Consider the following 17,118-nt stretch of genomic DNA (forward strand, 5'->3'; position numbering starts at 1 on the left):
AAATTCCCTGATTCTGGTAACTGTATTTTGGTCCTGTAAGTAAATGCCCTTGTTCTGAGGCAACATGTTGAAATATTTTACTTTCAAACAATTCAAGGGGAAAATATGCACACACTCACGTATGCGTGGGTACATGTACAGAAAAAGAATTACAAAGCAAATGACAGTGTACTCCTGTACTGTTTTTGCAACTTTTCAATAAATTTGAAATTATTCCAAAATGAAGTCAAATGGGGGAGAGGGGAGGGAGCAACTCTGGCTCCCTCTGCTGGCTATCTCATCAATGACCACAGGAATAAAGTTAGCCAAATTACCTAATCTTTCAGTTTAGAAATACATAAGACACCTTGGGTCTTTTAACTCTAATCTCTCTAGTTTAGAAAAACGCATTAACATTTAAAATCCATTTACATGAATATACTCTCCTCCTTCTCTTTTTAATTACATTAGTCATTTTATTTTGGGTCCTATCATTTTGAGCCTCACTGAGCAGGGAGTGAGGGACTCATACTGAGAACTAATTTTGTCTTTTTTTTTTTTTTAATAGATTTTATTTATTTATTTGACAGAGAGAGACACAGCAAGAGAGGGAACACAAGCAGGGGGAGTGGGAGAGGGAGAAGCAGGCCTCCCGCGGAGCAGGGAGCCCGATGTGGGGCTCGATCCCAGGACCCTGGGATTATGACCTGAGCCGAAGGCAGACGCTTAATGACGGAGCTACCCAGGCGCCCCTTGAGAACTAATTTTGAACTTCATATGCTGCCTTAATTTCAAACCAAATGTGAGCCTTAATCCCACAGACGTTTAATCGCGTGGGGCAAACCTAACAGGGAGGAGGGATCCTAAGAGGGTAGAGGCAGACTCACGCCTTCAGCGGCATCGATAAAAAGGACAACTCCATCTGAGATGCGCAAGCCAGCCGTGACCTCATCAGAAAAATTCACATGTCCTGTAAGACAAATACCAAGTAAGTCACTACCTGCGTGGTGCCAGGTGCCAGGATGAGGCACAATTAACTTGCAGGTGGTCTGAGGGAACACTGCAAAGCATGTGAACCCCCAAATACGCCCTTTCCCTTCTTCCCACAGCTCCCCGCCGTGTATGAAATGCCACCAGTTAGAGTCACATGCTTGGATTAAACTTTCATACAGCAGGTCCCCAAACACAAAAAGAACGAAGTGTTCTGTATGCCCTAGGAGGGCGTAACATCTCGACATTCATACACCAGCTCGGCCTCAACAGCAGTAAGCAGAGTTCTGTGGGGGCAGAGGATAATTCAGAGGCAGGAGAAGGGGCAAGAAAGGCCTGGGGCACAGGAGACAATTCCTGGCAAGGTGCTGCTGGTGGTGGAAGGGGCTCAGAGGTATCAGGGCGCTGGGCACCTGAGGCTGAGACGGTCAATTTGTCAAAACTCCAATGTTTCTATTGAAAACTCTGCCCTGAGTTGGTCCTTTCCATAAGATGAAGACAGAGTCAGCCACAGGGCAAGGTACACTGCTCCTAGGATGACCTGTTGGTGTGTTGACCCCCTGGCCTCCTCCAAAGGACTGAGAGCGCCTGAGGCCAGGGCCTTGTCTGACTCACCCTTGTGCGCCTAGCATGCGGCCTGACACAGGCTGAAATGAGTCAATGAATGAGATTCCCCAATATTTAAATATTTTAGGGCAGAGCAAAGAGAGGGGCGAAACAGAAAGCCTGGCTCACAGTGCCTGCGAATTAACTAGTCAGGAGCAAAGGAGACCGTGGAAAACAGAAATTATCTCAATGAAAGGGGAAGTGAAGGGAATGTAAACACAAAGATGAAATGCTCTATTCTGTTCTGGAAGAACGAGAGCACAAAAAACAAAGAGGGTAAGGTTCTTTTTTTTTTTAACTGTTTTTTTTTAAAAGATTTTATTTATTTATTTGACAGAGAGAGACACAGCGAGAGAGGGAACACAAGCAGGGGGAGTGGGAGAGGGAGAAGCAGGCTTCCCGCCGAGCAGGGAGCCTGATGTGGGGCTCGATCCCAGGACCCTGGAATCATGACCTGAGCCGAAGGCAGAGGCTTAACGACTGAGCCACCCAGGCACCCCAAAGAGGGTAAGGTTCTGATAGTAAAAGGAATGTCCTACCTGGAGTGTCCATGATATTGAAGAGGTAAGATTTTCCTTTGGTATCTGGCAAGACCACCGTCACAGGAGTGCTTTTGATGCCAACACCTCTCTGAAAGTCACAAAGACAGAGAGAGCAGTCAAGACTTCTTCCTATGCAAGAGGGCTTCCTTCTGTTCTTGGGGCTTGCCGGCTGCTAGTAACTTACACTGATGTCTCTCCTTGACTGTGATTTTTATCTAGGCCTCTAACCAGAATGACCCTTGAAGATGAAATATCTCGGTGTTAAACATCATTTTTGCGGGGGTTTGGTTCAAATACAAAAAAAAAAGTAAAAATAAATCTGAACAAGCAAGTAAAGCACGATTAAACCTTACAGAGAATCCAGCATCCTACAATCTTACCTTCATACACTGCTAACAAAAACAATAACTGAAGCATCATGTAAGTAAAAAGAAACACCCTGGGGCATTTTAGGGTTTAAAAAACCATGATGCCCTTTCTGCCCCTGCTGCCCCGTGGTGCGCATGAAAAAGCTTGTGGCAAAGAGGGGACCAAAAAAAAAAAAAAAGCAAGTTCTGGAGTTTACCTTGACTGCCCCCACTCAGTGGAAGATGGGATCATGGATGCCACCATTTTTGAACAGTTCAAAGTTGGGAATCTTGGTGGAGGGGTTGTAACCATTGAAAGGTGCAAGAGCAAGATTACTGTAACTTCCAAAGTGCCTTTTTCCAAAAGGTATTTAAAATATCTCCCCAAAAAATATGTGAAGAAGAATAATCTATGTGACTGTGAGCAGTTGCCAACTGCAAAGACAGTTGTGAATTGTGTTGTTTCCAGATTAACCAGGATGAAGAGGAAGATTAAAATGCACTTATCTGAAATATTTTATATGAGTTCTTGATTAAACCTTGGGAACCAAAAAAAAAAAAAAAAAAAATTACACACACACATATAAAAGCTATAACAAGAGGGGCTCCTGGCTGGCTCAGTCAGTAGAGCATGCGACTCTTTACCTTGGGGATCTGAGTACGAGTCCCACATTGGTTGTGGAGATTACTTTAAAAAGAAAAAAAAAAATCTATGTTAAAAAAAAAAGCTAGGGGCGCCTGGGTGGCTCAGTTGGTTAAGTATCCAACTTTTTTTTTTAATGGATTTTTTTTTTTTTTAAGATTTTATTTATTTATTTGACAGAGAGAGCACAAGTAGGGGGAGTGGCAGGCAGAGGGAGAAGCAGGCTCCCCGCAGAGCAGGGGCAGCCTGACGTGGGACTTGATCCCAGGACTCCGGGACCATGACCTGAGCCAAAGGCAGTTGCTCAGCCAACTGAGCCACCCAGGCGCCCTAAGTATCCAACTCTTGACTCAGGGTTGAGAGTTCAAGCGCAGAGTTGGGCTCCATGCTGGGGGTGGAGCCTACTTAAAAAAAAAAAGTTATAACAAGAAGTAAGTATAAAAAAAATCTAGCCAAACGTATTAAAAAACAATAATAGCTAACATATGTTGATTGCTTATCATAAGCCTGCACTGTTCAAAGTTCCTTTAGTAAATCACACTTATGAACTTGAGCTCTCCGTATGGTTAAGAAAAAGAGACAGAAATAAAGGAAAGAGAAAAGAGAGGGGTCAGAGAGTAGGGGAAAGATCCAGGGAAGAAACACCCACCAGCTGGAATGGGAAAGACAACGATGTATGTTCACTGCTTTACAGAGAAGAGAAGCACAAAGACAGAGGAACCCACTCTCAAAGAGAAGCTACTCCTAGAAAGAGATTATCACGTGGATGGAATCATCGTAGATTTAAGGATGATGTCATTTAAAAAATTCTGTTGTTTCTATATAACTGAGAGCATTAATGTAGACATCACCTCTTAGCATTTGCCCTCCTAGGCCAAATTAAATCCAGTCAAGGGTAGGAAGGTCCCTCCACCTACCCTACCGCTTGCCTGCCCCGCTCTCTTTCAAGTACTAGATCAGGGGATGACCGGCAGAAGCTACGAGATAAAGAGGTGTGAGATGGGAAAGAGAGAGGGGGTGCAGTACAGAGCAAAGTGTTAACATAAAGGCTCCCCCACATTCCCTGCAGAACTGGACCCGCTGGGTCCAGTGTGGGCAACAGTCAGATTTCCCCAGGCACACTTACCTCTTGCTCTGTGAAGAGGATGTCAGTATAGCACAGCTTTAAAAAAAAAAAAAAAGAAGCGCTGTTACCACCTGACTCCAGACTCCTCTCCCACACAAACCATTAATCGCCTTCCTCCACCAGCTCCCCTTTCTGCCTCAGGAGGATACAGGGAAGACAGAAGGGTATCCTACCGAAATTCCAGACAATAAAACCAGTGCCCTCTCAGATGGAAAATGTTCCTGGATGGGTGTTTTTGGGGGGGTTAGGGTGATCAATGAGGACCAGGTATGGCTGGAGAGCTAAATTTTATCAAATGCACTGAATTCTGAAGTGGTAAAGGGAGACACATCCAGCCTTTATGGAACCCCCCGCATGTCAAAACACTCAATCTAGCAGACATGGAGCATTTATTGCACTGAGACTTGCGGCCACATTTGGCCTCATTCACTGGCATTTAAATTTATCATGGAAACAACAAGGTCCAATTGTATTATATTTATAGAGTAGGCTATAAATACCATGACAGGAAAGAATAGGCTATAAAAGTCAGGATATATCAGAACAGAGGAAAGATCCCAAGTGCAGAAGAGATCATCCAAAAATACTGCAGGTTAATATTCTCTATGCTCCTAAGAAAGTTAAAATTACTTTCTTTAAAGCTATGAATAGAGATTACAATTATAAAGCAGCACTTTGTAGGCGTCATTATTTATGAGAGTGGGAAGGTGGAAGGAAGGGGAAGGAGAGAGACACCCCTGTACATTATGAATGGTTCATCCTAAACCTTCTACAGATTTTCTTTTTTTTTTTTTTGTTCCTTCCACAGATTTTCTACTTACATCTTGGTCGTAGCGCTTCCTGATTTCCGGGTGAGTCTGCTCTATTAAACAATCTACAAAACACGTCTGAAAGGGAAGAGAAGGTTAAGATCTGCTAAGCACAAAGGAAAATCCACTCTACCCTTCTCTCAGTGCCCAATATACCACATAATTTAGGGATAAGGAGAGCAAGAGGAGAGCAAGGAGGATTATGGGGCAGCAAGGGATTAACACTGAAGCCATAGGATTATTTTCAAATGAAAGATGAAATCTTTCTTGGACAAGCATTCCCCCAGGAAATGAAAACTTATAAAATCAGAGTAAGGCTCAATTTCCCCTCTTCTGTCCAGATGTAGACACAAGGCTGCAAGTGGCTTAGAAATAGGCTCCATCTGCTGCTCAGGAAAAGCTAGAATTTCACAGCAGGTTTCCCACTAGGCACGGAGGCCCCCCAGAGTCAGGAGATCCAGCATTATGGCCTCAAACCCCAACCTGTGACTCTGAGGGCTGAAAAAATGAGCAGGAACGAAGAGAAATCCTGTTCCCAGTAGCTGAAAATTCTCTCACCTTGCCATGGTGGAGATGGCCACAGAGGGTCACATTTCTGATGAGTTCCGAGTTATCCATCAGATCTGCCAAGAAACTGAAAGGAGAAAGGAAAAGAGAAAAGGGACTTTGGCAAAAGCTTCCAAATGGGAAGTGGTGCAAAGGTGTTTCACGTATTTTGTCAGGAACAACTTTCAGACCAACTGGAGAATGCTCAGAGGCAGACATGAATTTCTGTATCTACACTGGTCTGGCTCTGGAAATGGAAGACACTTTTCCATGAAGTAACACAACCCACGAAATGAGATTTCAAAAGCAAACAAGAAAAGCAAAACCAAATACCAGCATGCACGCACACACATACACAAGCACTGTTCCTTTCAAAACCCTCAGGTTACATTTATTCCATTTATGCATTTATTCTATTAATGCAAAGGGGACTTAAAATTACTTTGAGAGCTTCTCTTTTTAAGATTTAAAAAATTTTAGAGATAGAGAGAAGGGGGGGTGAGGGAGGGAGGAGCAGAGAGAGAGAGGGATAAGCAGACTCCGTGCTGAGCGCAGAGTCTGACGTAGGGCTCAATCCCGCAACTCTGACATCACGACCTGAGCCAAAATCAAGAGTGGAACACTTAACCAACGGAGCCACCCAGGCACCCCAGCTTCTCTTTTGAAATTGCCCTCAGAGCTGGTTAACAAAACTTTTCAGAAAACTCCATCTCATTAATGATGCTGAGGAGTTCCAACTTGATCAAAACCAGCACTGTCTTTCTTGCTTATCACCCACATTAACTCATGGCAAGTAGCCTTCAGAGGACTTTGGCTCTTTGAAACATCTAGGACACTTTCAAAGATTTGAGATTTTAAAAAAAATCACCATTGAGAACACAAGGGAAGCTGAAGAAAGTTCTAAAGACAACTGAAAAGTTGTTTAAAAAATGGCTGAATGTTGGCAGGTAAGCTGACCATTCAGAAGAGATCCCACTCTTTCGGACATACTAAATGTCAATATGTTTAAAAAAAAAAAAAAAGGAGTTTCATTATCTAATAATAAGTCCCAAGCACTTCAATATAGGAGGACCTTACCAGTGCATTTCATCAATGAAAGTATTTTCAGAAAGCCTGCAGTATGAAGAGTCTAAACTACTCTACACATGTATCCACCTACTTGTACCCTCCTCTCCAAAATAAAGAGTTGTTATACTCCCCAAACACTAAGCAATCTTACCAAGTCAAAATAGGCTCTGGTGGCCCCAACACTGATGATTACAATACCCAGTTCTGCCTCAAAGGCCGGCTTCTAATACCCAACTAAAGGGTTGGAAGAGAAAAGGCCGAGATCTGAATGAGATCCAAAAGAAAATTTAAGATTGGCTTAACTTTTCCAGCAACCGTATGCTCAAGGAAAATTCTGACAAATTGTAGGAGAGGATTTTTGCTTTTTCAATTCACTAGCTACTTCAACCACAAACCACATCCTACCTCCACAGAAAAATGAACCCACACTATTTGTGCAGAGAGGCAGAGAGACCTTATAACTTACTCCATTTCATACACCGTGACAGGTAATGTCTGCTCCATCAGAGTGAATTTCTTGGTTTTCACTGGCTTAATAATAGGTTCTAGCGGGGGGGAAAAAAAGTAGTGATGTGCAGGTTGGCATAAAACATAAAAATACAGAGCCCCATTCCATTAGACTGAACTTTCATTTTATTTTTTTTTAATATTTATTTATTTATTTGAGAGGGAGAGAGAGCGTGCAGGGGGAAGGGCTGAGGAAGGAGAAAGAGACTCTCAAGCAGACTCCCCGCTGAGTATGGAGCCTGATGCAGGGCTTGATCTCACGACCCTGAGGCCATGACCTGAGCCAAAACCAAAAGTCGGATGCTCAACCGACTAAGCCATGCAGGCGCCCCTAGACTGAGTTTTCATAATGTATATGTGACATCAATTTATGTTATTCTCAAGGACTACTCATATGTTGAAACAAGTTCTGGAAATGCTGTTTGGCACTAGACAGTGAAGGATCTGGAACTGTGGACTGAGAAGTTTGGACTTCATTTTGTGGGAGGAAGGGAGAGGGACTGGATATAGGCTGAGGTCAATGTCAGTTCAAAACCTCTCCTTGCGGGCGCCTGGGTGGCTCAGTTGGTTAAGCGACTGCCTTCGGCTCAGGTCATGATCCTGGAGTCCCTGGATCGAGTCCCGCATCGGGCTCCCTGCTCGGCAGGGAGTCTGCTTCTCCCTCTGACCCTCCCCCCTCTCATGTGCTTGCTCTCTCTCATTCTGTCTCTCTCAAATAAATAAATAAAAAATCTTTAAAAAAAAAAAAAAAAAAAAAAAGAAGAAAAACCTCTCCTTGCATTTATAAAATCTAACCACTTCTCAGAAGATCAATGAAAAGGCTGTAAGAAGTAGAAAATTGGCACTGTGAGGACTGGTTAAAGGAGTTAGGATGATTTCTTTTCTTTTCTTTTTTTTAAATATTTTATTTTATTTTATTTCAGAGAGAGAGAGAGAGAGAGCACAAGAGGGGGGGAGTGGGAGAGGGAGAAGCAGACTCCCTGCTGAGCAAGGAGCCCGATGTGGGGCTCGATCCCAGGACACTGGGATCATGACCTGAGCCGAAGGCAGATGCTTAACGACTGAGCCACCCAGGCGTCCCTAGGAGTTAGGATGATTTCGATGGAAAAACAGATCACACCAGAGGGAGAACTTAAAAATAGTCTTTAAGTTGGGGCACCTGGGTGGCTCAGTCGGTTAAGTGTCCAACTCTTGATCTCAGCTCAGGTCTTAATCTCGGGGTCATAAGCTCAAGTCCATTGTTGGGTTCCATGCCGGGCATGGAGCCTACATAAAAAACAAAACAGGGGCGCCTGGGTGGCTCAGTTAATTAAGTGTCTGTCTTCGGCTCAGGTCATGATCCCAGGGTCCAGGGATCAAGTCCCACATCAGGCTCCCTGCTCAGCGGGGAGCCTGCTTCTCCCTCTGCTTGCCATTCCCCCTGCTTGTGCTGACAAAGATATAAATAAAATCTTTAAAAATAAATAATAAACAAAACAAAAACCCAAAACCCCAAAACAAACAAAAATAGTCTTTAAGCACCTAAACAGATATTCAGTAAATAAAGAAATAACTCCCATTTGCTTTGTAACAAGCTACGAGTTGTACTGAATATTAAAACAGGGTGAAAGGAATCTCAATCCAGAAGCAGTACCTGAAAGTAGTAGAGAGAGTTGAATCATTCACTGAACTTTCAACACTGCTGACAGCTATGACCTGAAGTTTTCCAGACTCCATCTCACCTCTCCCAACCCAGTGCCTCCGGACTTACCGGTGAGAGGCTGGGTGTCTTCTTCCTGAACGATGGTCTCCACCTCAGGGCCGTACACCTCCTCAGCTGTGGGGTAGTACTTCTTGTCCTCGTGCAGCACGACCTCCATCCCAGGGTGGTCCTCATCATGGTCTCCTACATCATCGTCGTCATCGTCATCGTCCATCTAAGAGCAAGAGAGGGGAGGAGGGCAGGAGAGGTGTGCACCTTCCTTCTCAGTGACTGTCTACGTTATACGAGTTAAGAGCAATGACTCCCCAGGCTTGGCAGCTTCTTATTTTGAGTTCTGTGCCAAAGAGTCAGCAGGGCAGGTCCTGCTCTTATGTGATCCTTCACAGTAAGCCATGGCTACCGACGGCTCTCCGCCTTCAAGCTAGCCCCTTCTTAAATGTGGGCCACCGGTCACAAGTGGATCGAGACTGGAGAAAACAAATGGCTTATCATAGCATATCCTTTTTTTTTAAGATTTTATTTATTCATTTGACACATAGAGAAAGAGAGAGCACAAGCAAGGGGAGCTGCAGGCAGAGGGCGAGGCAGACCCCCCGCTGAGCAAGCAGCCCGACGTGGGACTCGATCCCAAGCCCTGAGATCATGACCCAAGCCAAAGGCAGACGCTCAACCGACTGACCCACCCAGGCGCGCATAATGAACCACTTTTTGCACGCCTGTATTGAAACATTACTCCTTGTTTCTTTAGGATAATTTCTATTAGCAAAACTGCTGGGCCGAAGGGTCTGAATACTTCAAGGTTCTGCTACATGTCTGCTCTGCGGCGATGTCTCCTCAGTGCTCACGTGGGCAGCGCACGAGAGCACAACACAGTTTGGAATTACATGAGAGGAAACGTAGCCTGATTGTCCAATCATTCACTCAGTAAATAGTTAACAGCCATCGACCACATGCAGGCACTTTTTTTTTTCTTTCTTTCTTTCTTTTTTTAAGATTTTATTTATTTATTTGACAGACACACAGCAAGAGAGGGAACACAAGCAGGGGGAGTGGGAGAGGGAGAAGCAGGCTTTCCGCGGAGCAGGGAGCCCGACGCGGGGCTCGATCCCAGGACCCTGGGATCATGACCTGAGCCGAAGGCAGATGCCCAATGACTGAGCCACCCAGGCGCTCCAAATACCTTTTTTTAAAAAAAGATTTATTTATTTGAGAGAGAGTGAGCGAGGGTAAGCGAGCAGGTGGAGGGGCAAAGGGAGGAGGAGAGATAGTCTGAAGCAGACTCCGTGTGAAGCCTGACAAGGGGCTCAATCTCACAACACTGAGATCACTTGTGAGATCATGACCTGAGCCAAAACCAAGAGTCAGAGCTTAACCGACTGCGACACCCCGGTGCCCCTCAACAAATACCTCCTGGGCACTTACTATGTACCAGACGCTGCTCTAGTGTTGATAATACAGCAATGGAAAAAAAAGAGGTGATGACATTTGAGTAAAACTCTGAAGGAAGAGAGAAGCTCTACAAATGGCTGAGGAAGAGCATTCTAGTTGACTGGAACAACAAATGCGAAGGACCTGGGCCAAGAGGATTAGCAAGGAAGAGGAGAACAGCATAGAAGTTTGAGAGTCCTTAGTGAACAGAATGCATCTGATAGAGTGGAAGAGATCACCAGGGAGTAAGCGTACTAAGAGAAGAGGTATGAGGAACGGAGCCTTGGGGTCTGTTGACATTTAGAGGTCAGGGAGATGAGGAGTCCCCAGCAGCAAAGATGGAGAAGGAACGGGCCAGTGAGGAGAAGGAAAACCAGGGGGTTCCATGGAAGCCAATGGAAGAGGAGATTTTAAGGAGGGAGTTATCAGCCAGGTCGGTCAGAGGCTGCAGACAGGTCAAGTAAGAGGAGGATGGGGCCTGGGGCCGAGGTCACTGGCGCTGTGAAACGGGAGAGGCAGAGGACAGAAATGGGTTTGAGAGGATGTGGAGACAGCAAGTATCAAAAACTGTTTTGAGGCATGCTGCAGTGGGAAGCAGGGTAATGGGATGCATTCAGAGAAATACCAGCATGTCTGTATGCTGACGGGGATGATCTAGCAGAGGGAAAACTGACACAGGAGCGGGGCGGGGGGGGGGGACGGGGGGGACGGACTGCTGGGGTGCTGGTCTCGTGCAGGTGAGAAGGGGTGGGACCTAGTTTCTAGTAGATAACAACACAAACAAACCATCCCTAAGAACAGGAGGGAAGGCATATGGCACAGATGCAGGGAGGCAGGTAGAGGTACTGGTGGGAGCCCGTTTTCCTTCACACAAATCCCGGCATGTCAAATGCTTTCTTAAAAAGAACAAAAAACTCTCCAGTGGTGTGCTGACTGGCTGCCTCCTACCATCCTTACGCTCTTCTTCAATTAATGCAGTCTGACATTACATTAGCTCTTTGGATAGCCGTACATATCCTACTCACGGGGGCCCCCAAACAGCTATCAAGCCAGTTTCCTCCTGCCCCATACTGCTGAATGCATTTTGCATCTAATTGTAGGATTTTATGTAATAATTTCCAACTACCTGTAATTATTTCTAGCTGGGTGTCCTGTTGGTAACTCAAACTTGACAAGTCTAAAATAAAACTATGCAAGTGTCTTTTTCTCATTTCTATTTGTCTGTTAATAACCAGTGTTCCGCTAATCATCCCACCCACCCCAATTTCTCCCCTCTAACTCCACACCTGTGCACCCTTCCACTCCTCCTGACTCTCCCCTCACTAAAGGAAGGGTCCCAGCATGTTGCTTTGATCATGTTACCCCTCCCTCCCTGTTCTCCACTCGAGGCCTTAGGGTCTGGTCCCTCCTCTGTGCTTCACTCCTACAGCCGTCCTCCAGGGACTGTGCTTTGAAATTGGGAGGAGGAATCATTTCCTCTTAACGTGCTACCTCTGGGCCCCTGCTCACTGCACTCCTTTCAAGAATGTCCTTCTTTGGGGCACCTGGGTGGCTCAGTCGTTGGGCGTCTGCCTTCGGCTCAGGTCGTGATCCCAGGGTTCTGGGATCGAGCCCCACATCGGGCTCCCTGCTCCACGGGGAGGCCTGCTTCTCCCTCTCCTACTCCCCCTGCTTGTGTTTGCTCTCTCGCTCTGTCTCTCTCTGTCAAATAAATAAAATCTTAAAAAAAAAAAGAATGTCCTTCTTTCTCTCCTGTCTCCATTATCAAAATCCTACACATCTCTTTACTATTATATACTTCAATAAAAAATGTTTTTAGGGGCACCTGGGTGGCTCAGTTGGTTGGGCATCTGCCTTTGGCTCAGGTCATGATCTCAGGGCCCTGGGATCGGGCCCTGCATCGGGCTCTCTGCTTGGCGGTGAGTCTGCTTCTCCCTCTCCCTCTGTGATCTCTCTTGCTTTTGCTCTCTCTCAAATAAATAAAATCTTTAAAAACAATGTTTTTATAAAATCTTTAAAAAAAATAAAAAAAATAAAAACAATGTTTTTAAAAAAATTTGTGCCGGGCGCCTGGGTGGCTCAGTCGGTTAAGTGTCTGCCTTTGGCTCAGGTTGTGATCCCAGGGTCCTGGGATTGAGTCCCACATCAGGCTCCCTGCTTGGCAGGGAGCCTGCTTCTCCCTCTCCCCGCTGCTCATGCTCTCTCTCTCACTACCTCTCTCTCTCAAATAAATAAAATCTTAAAAAAAGGTAAACATAAAAAAATAAAAAAATCTGTGCATGCAAATCTTCCATGTGGACTGGGAGGCCACAGGAACTCTCACTCTGCTGGGAGGAGTATGGACTAGTGCTGGTAAGTGGAGGAACAATCTGATTGCACTTAGTAAAAACCCCTTAACTAAGTATAAACACATTCAGTATGTACATGATCCTATGATCAGCAACTCTGCTTTTAGGAATGTAACTCAAAGACATTTTCACATGGTGCGGGAGGGACATATCTGCGAATATGCACTGCAGCGTTATTTGTATGAGGGGAGGCTGGTGGCAGGTCACCCTGGTGCCCATCGATAAGAAAGTAATGCACACCAGGGATTACTGAGCAGCAGTCAGAAGCCAGACCAGACAGACACACAGCACCAGAGATGGATCCTAAACCACAACACTTACCACAATGCTGGGTGGCAAAAGTGAGAAGCAGAAAGATGCAGACAAGCCACTACCACTTACGGTATTTACATTAATAATGCAAACATTCACATTTTGTAGCTCATACAAAAATTCACACGCACATGCTACAATTACTACAGTAATAGCATGAGAAAGAGACACAAAGGAATTAGTAAGTTAATGAAACAAGAGCAGAGCCCTGCACAAGCAACAATACCGAGGAGCATGAACCAGAGTGGGATGAACTCAACACTTGGTACTGAGGTGAAAATGTTCACACAGGGCCTAGGTGGCCCTTTTGCTTTAAAGGATTTCTAACAGCTTTAGTGAAACAGAATTCACACTTCACACAATTCACTCATTTTCAATGCACAATTCAGTGGTTTTTAGTATATTCAGAGCTGTGCAACCATCACCACAAACGATGTCAGATTGTCACCCCAAAAAGAAACCCTGTACCCTTTGGCCATCACTCCCCAATTCCATGCCCCAAAACGAAGGCAACCATTAATCACTCCACTTCCTATCCCTACAGATGCCTCGTCAGTCTTCGGCTCCACTATGAACGTCACTTCCTCAGATACCCTTCTCGGTCATCCCAGCCAGAAGTGATCCCCCCTTATTAACTATTACTGTATTACTAAGTTGAAATGATCTGAATGGGGCACCTGACTGGTTGGGTTGGTGGAGCACACAACTCTTGACTCCGGATTGTGAGTGTGAGTCCCACGTTGGGTGTGGAGATTACTTAAAAATAAAATCTTTAAAAAAAACCATAAAAATAAGATGATAAAATAATCTAAATGGTACTTGTCCTTCCCTGCTTCGTACTATAAATATTTTTTTGTACTTCATCTCCCCTGGTGAGCAGTAGGTTCCTGGAGGGCAGAGACAGTGCCTTGGCTCTCTCTGTATCATGATTCCTTGGAAATAGTAAGTGATTACAAATACAAGTGATTACAAATACTTAATGAATGAATGAATTTATTTACTTAGCCTGGAATTCAAGTATGTTGAGATCACTCTGAATTTAGAATCTCTTATCCAGTGTGTTAGCTTATGTCATGTGTGAATTTTATAAACTTCCCTTCTCTATCTTCACCTACACCATTGATAAAAAGGTTGAAAAGAGGGGCGCCTGGGTGGCTCAGTAGTCAAGCGTCTGCCTTCGGCTCAGGTCGTGATCCCAGGGTGCTGGGATCGAGCCCCGCATCGGGCTCCCTGCTCAGCAGGAAGCCTGCTTCTCCCTCTCCCACTCCCCCTGCTTGTGTTCCTTCTCTCACTTTGTCTCTATCAAATAAATAAACAAAATCTTAAAAATAAATAAATAAATAAACAACAACAAAAAGGTTGAAAAGAATGGGACCAAGCATGGATGCCTGGGGCATGTCACCTCTGGTGGTGATCCATTAATCAACACTCTTTGGGTCTCACTGTTCTATCAGCTGTGACCTCTCCTAACTTTATTATGACCCAACCCCTATTCTTTCCACAGGGACATCATGAGTTATAATGATTACCTTACGAAAAGTGAAATGGAATAAGGACCAAGAAGACTTTCTTTCTATTTGATCTGCATGAGAATGTATTCACAAATTGCTTATAAAATGAAAACTACCTCTTTAAAATATTTTTAAAAAGAAAAACCTGGTTTATAAAAAAAATTAAAAACTTCAAATGCCTTATTCAAATCAAGATACATAATATCCACAGCATACCCAACCTATAACTCAATCTAGTAATCATATCGAGAAAATCATTTTTATAAAACTCACATGAGCTTCCTAAGAGTTTAACAATCATTTGTTTTAAAATTCCTTCCATCATTTTTACATCCACACATACTAGTCGGTAGTTTCTGAAATGTAGTGCCATTATCTTCAACTTTGAAAAGTAGAAAAGTTGCCTGATTCACTTGCTAGCACCACAGCCATTCCCCAGTTCATTAAAAACGGCCACAATGGCTCTCTCGGCTTCACTCTGCCAGGTCTCCCCCACCACACCGACCCAGGATATAATTCATCTGAACCCGAAGACTTGAACACACCTAAAACTGCAAGATGCTCTCTTTTCACCTCACCTAGAAGGCTTCAATTTTCTTCTTCCAGTGTTTATTCTATTTTTTCTAATTTGAAAGACATTTTCGCTAATGGAGCAGACGGACTGTTGTTCTGCTTTCCCGCCATCCTGTTAATATCACACCTCCATTGATAAGCAGTGGGCCCATCTAACTCTTGTTCATCTTGTTCTGGACATTGCTAACACATGAAAGCCACCTTTGATGTCTTTTGCAAGCCTCAGACCACTCTGGACCATCCTCCATAGCTCTCCTGAAGGGAGTCATAAGAATCTGTACCCCCCCTTTTTTTATGAGAGAGAGAGCATAAGTGGGGGGGGGGCAGAGGGAGAAGCAGACTCCCCGCTGAGCAGGGAGCCCGACATGGGGCTCCATCCCAGGACCCTGGGATCGTGACCTGAGCCGAAGGTAAACGTTTAGGTGACTGAGCCACCCAGGCACCCCTGTATCTTCCCTTTCTATTGCTTTTATTCACCTTTCAAAACCCAAGCTTATGAGGAAGTTGCAGTGCAGCTGCACCTGGAGAAACTGACCACCTTTTCTAAGCTCCTATTACTCGTAACTGTCAAAAAGAACTTCAGGTAAATGGAAGGAGAGCTACTACCCGATAAACCAGAGCTCGTATTATAAAACCACAACCACCCATGAAACTACCTTATATCCCCTTTTGGAACTTCAGTAGCTAAGCTTTCTTAAGGGCAGCATAAGACCCCAACGAGTCATATATTTAAAAGGTGCAATGTGAGAGATGTACACAGAATATTATGGGAGCACAGAGGATTCACTGCCCCCCCCCCCCGCATTTTTTTTAAAGAGAGAGATGAAAACAGCAATATATTTGTTTTACCTCATCAAGATCTTTGGTCTCTCTCCCCAATTCATCATCATCTTCATCAGAATCAAGCTCTGGTCCAATATAATTCCCAAACTCATCATACAAGTCAGTATCCATGATGCTAAAATTCAAGGAAAAGAGGCGTTAGATTCTAGCGAGGTAACCAAGGCCTCCACAACACGGCCCCGCATTTCTAACCTTATGGTTGACCATATCCCTTCAACACATCTCCTCTCCAGTTAGACCAACCTACTGACTGCTCCTCCTCACTGTTTACATTCTCTTCTCCCACTCTTATTATACTAAAAAAATTTTAACTTAAAATACCAGAAAGTTGCAAAATAGCACAAGTATTTTTCTTTTTCCTAAATTACTTGAGGATAAGTTGCTGACACAGTGCTTCATCACCTCCTAATACCTGAATGCAGGAGTTGGCAAACTATGGCCTGGGGCCAACCTTGCCTGCTGCCTGTTTTCACACAGCCCCCAAGCTAGAAATGTCTTTTACATTTTTAAATAGTTGAAAAATATCAAAAGAATATTTCATGGTATGTGCAAATTATATAAAATTCAAATTTCAGTGTCTATAAAAACAGCTTTATTGGAACACAGCCAGGCTCATACATTTATAATGTCTGTGGCTGCTTTCACACTGTAACAGCAAAGTTGAGTAGTTCTGAGACCATATGGCCCACAAAGCCTAAAATATTTACTATTTGGCCCTTGATAGAAAGTTTGCCAACCCCTGCTTTAGTGTGTGTGATTCCTACAAACAAGGACGTTTTCCCACATAACCACAATATGACAGTCAAAATCAGAAAATTAATAGTGAGACATTACTACCACCTAATCCACAGACCTCCATTATTAGAACAAACTGTACTTTTTTTTTTTTTTAAGTAGGCTCTGCACGCCCAGCGTGGAGCTCAACGCCAGGCTTGAACTCATGACCCTGAGATCAAGACCTGAGCTGAGATCAAGAGTTGGACACTTAACCGACAGAGCCACCCAGGGGCCCCTAGAACAAACTGTTCTAATAATGTCCTGCACAGCAAAGGATTCAATCCAGGATCACATGTTTGCATTTAATGGTCATGTGTCTAGTCTCCTGCACTCAGGAACAGCTCCTCAGTCTCTCCTTGACTTTTACAACCTGGTGCTTTTGAAGATTACAGGCGACTGGTTTTTGTATAATGTCCCTTAATTTGGGTACATCTGATGTTTCCTCACGATTGGGAGTCAGG

The 17,118-nt window shown here is 44.3% G+C and overlaps 1 protein-coding gene and 1 pseudogene across 1 annotated transcript in view; one reads left to right on the top strand and one right to left on the bottom strand.

Moving 5' to 3' along the window:
- The window catches only part of EFTUD2 (elongation factor Tu GTP binding domain containing 2), a 40,670-nt gene that overhangs the window by 21,749 nt on the left and 1,803 nt on the right, over nt 1-17,118 (bottom strand). The window contains exons 2-9 of the mRNA XM_036116824.2: nt 15,887-15,995; nt 8,914-9,079; nt 7,123-7,201; nt 5,601-5,676; nt 5,055-5,120; nt 4,234-4,269; nt 2,115-2,205; nt 867-949 (exon numbers count right to left, since the gene is read on the bottom strand). Of these exons, the coding sequence (XP_035972717.1) occupies nt 867-949; nt 2,115-2,205; nt 4,234-4,269; nt 5,055-5,120; nt 5,601-5,676; nt 7,123-7,201; nt 8,914-9,079; nt 15,887-15,991 (702 nt within the window). The 5' untranslated portion in view covers nt 15,992-15,995. The remainder of the gene's footprint in view (nt 1-866; nt 950-2,114; nt 2,206-4,233; nt 4,270-5,054; nt 5,121-5,600; nt 5,677-7,122; nt 7,202-8,913; nt 9,080-15,886; nt 15,996-17,118) is intronic.
- On the top strand, nt 2,609-3,002 carry LOC118551200 (large ribosomal subunit protein eL22 pseudogene; annotated as a pseudogene).

This window comes from Halichoerus grypus, chromosome 2 (genome assembly GCF_964656455.1).
Source record: "Halichoerus grypus chromosome 2, mHalGry1.hap1.1, whole genome shotgun sequence".
NCBI classification, from domain to species: Eukaryota; Metazoa; Chordata; class Mammalia; order Carnivora; family Phocidae; genus Halichoerus; species Halichoerus grypus.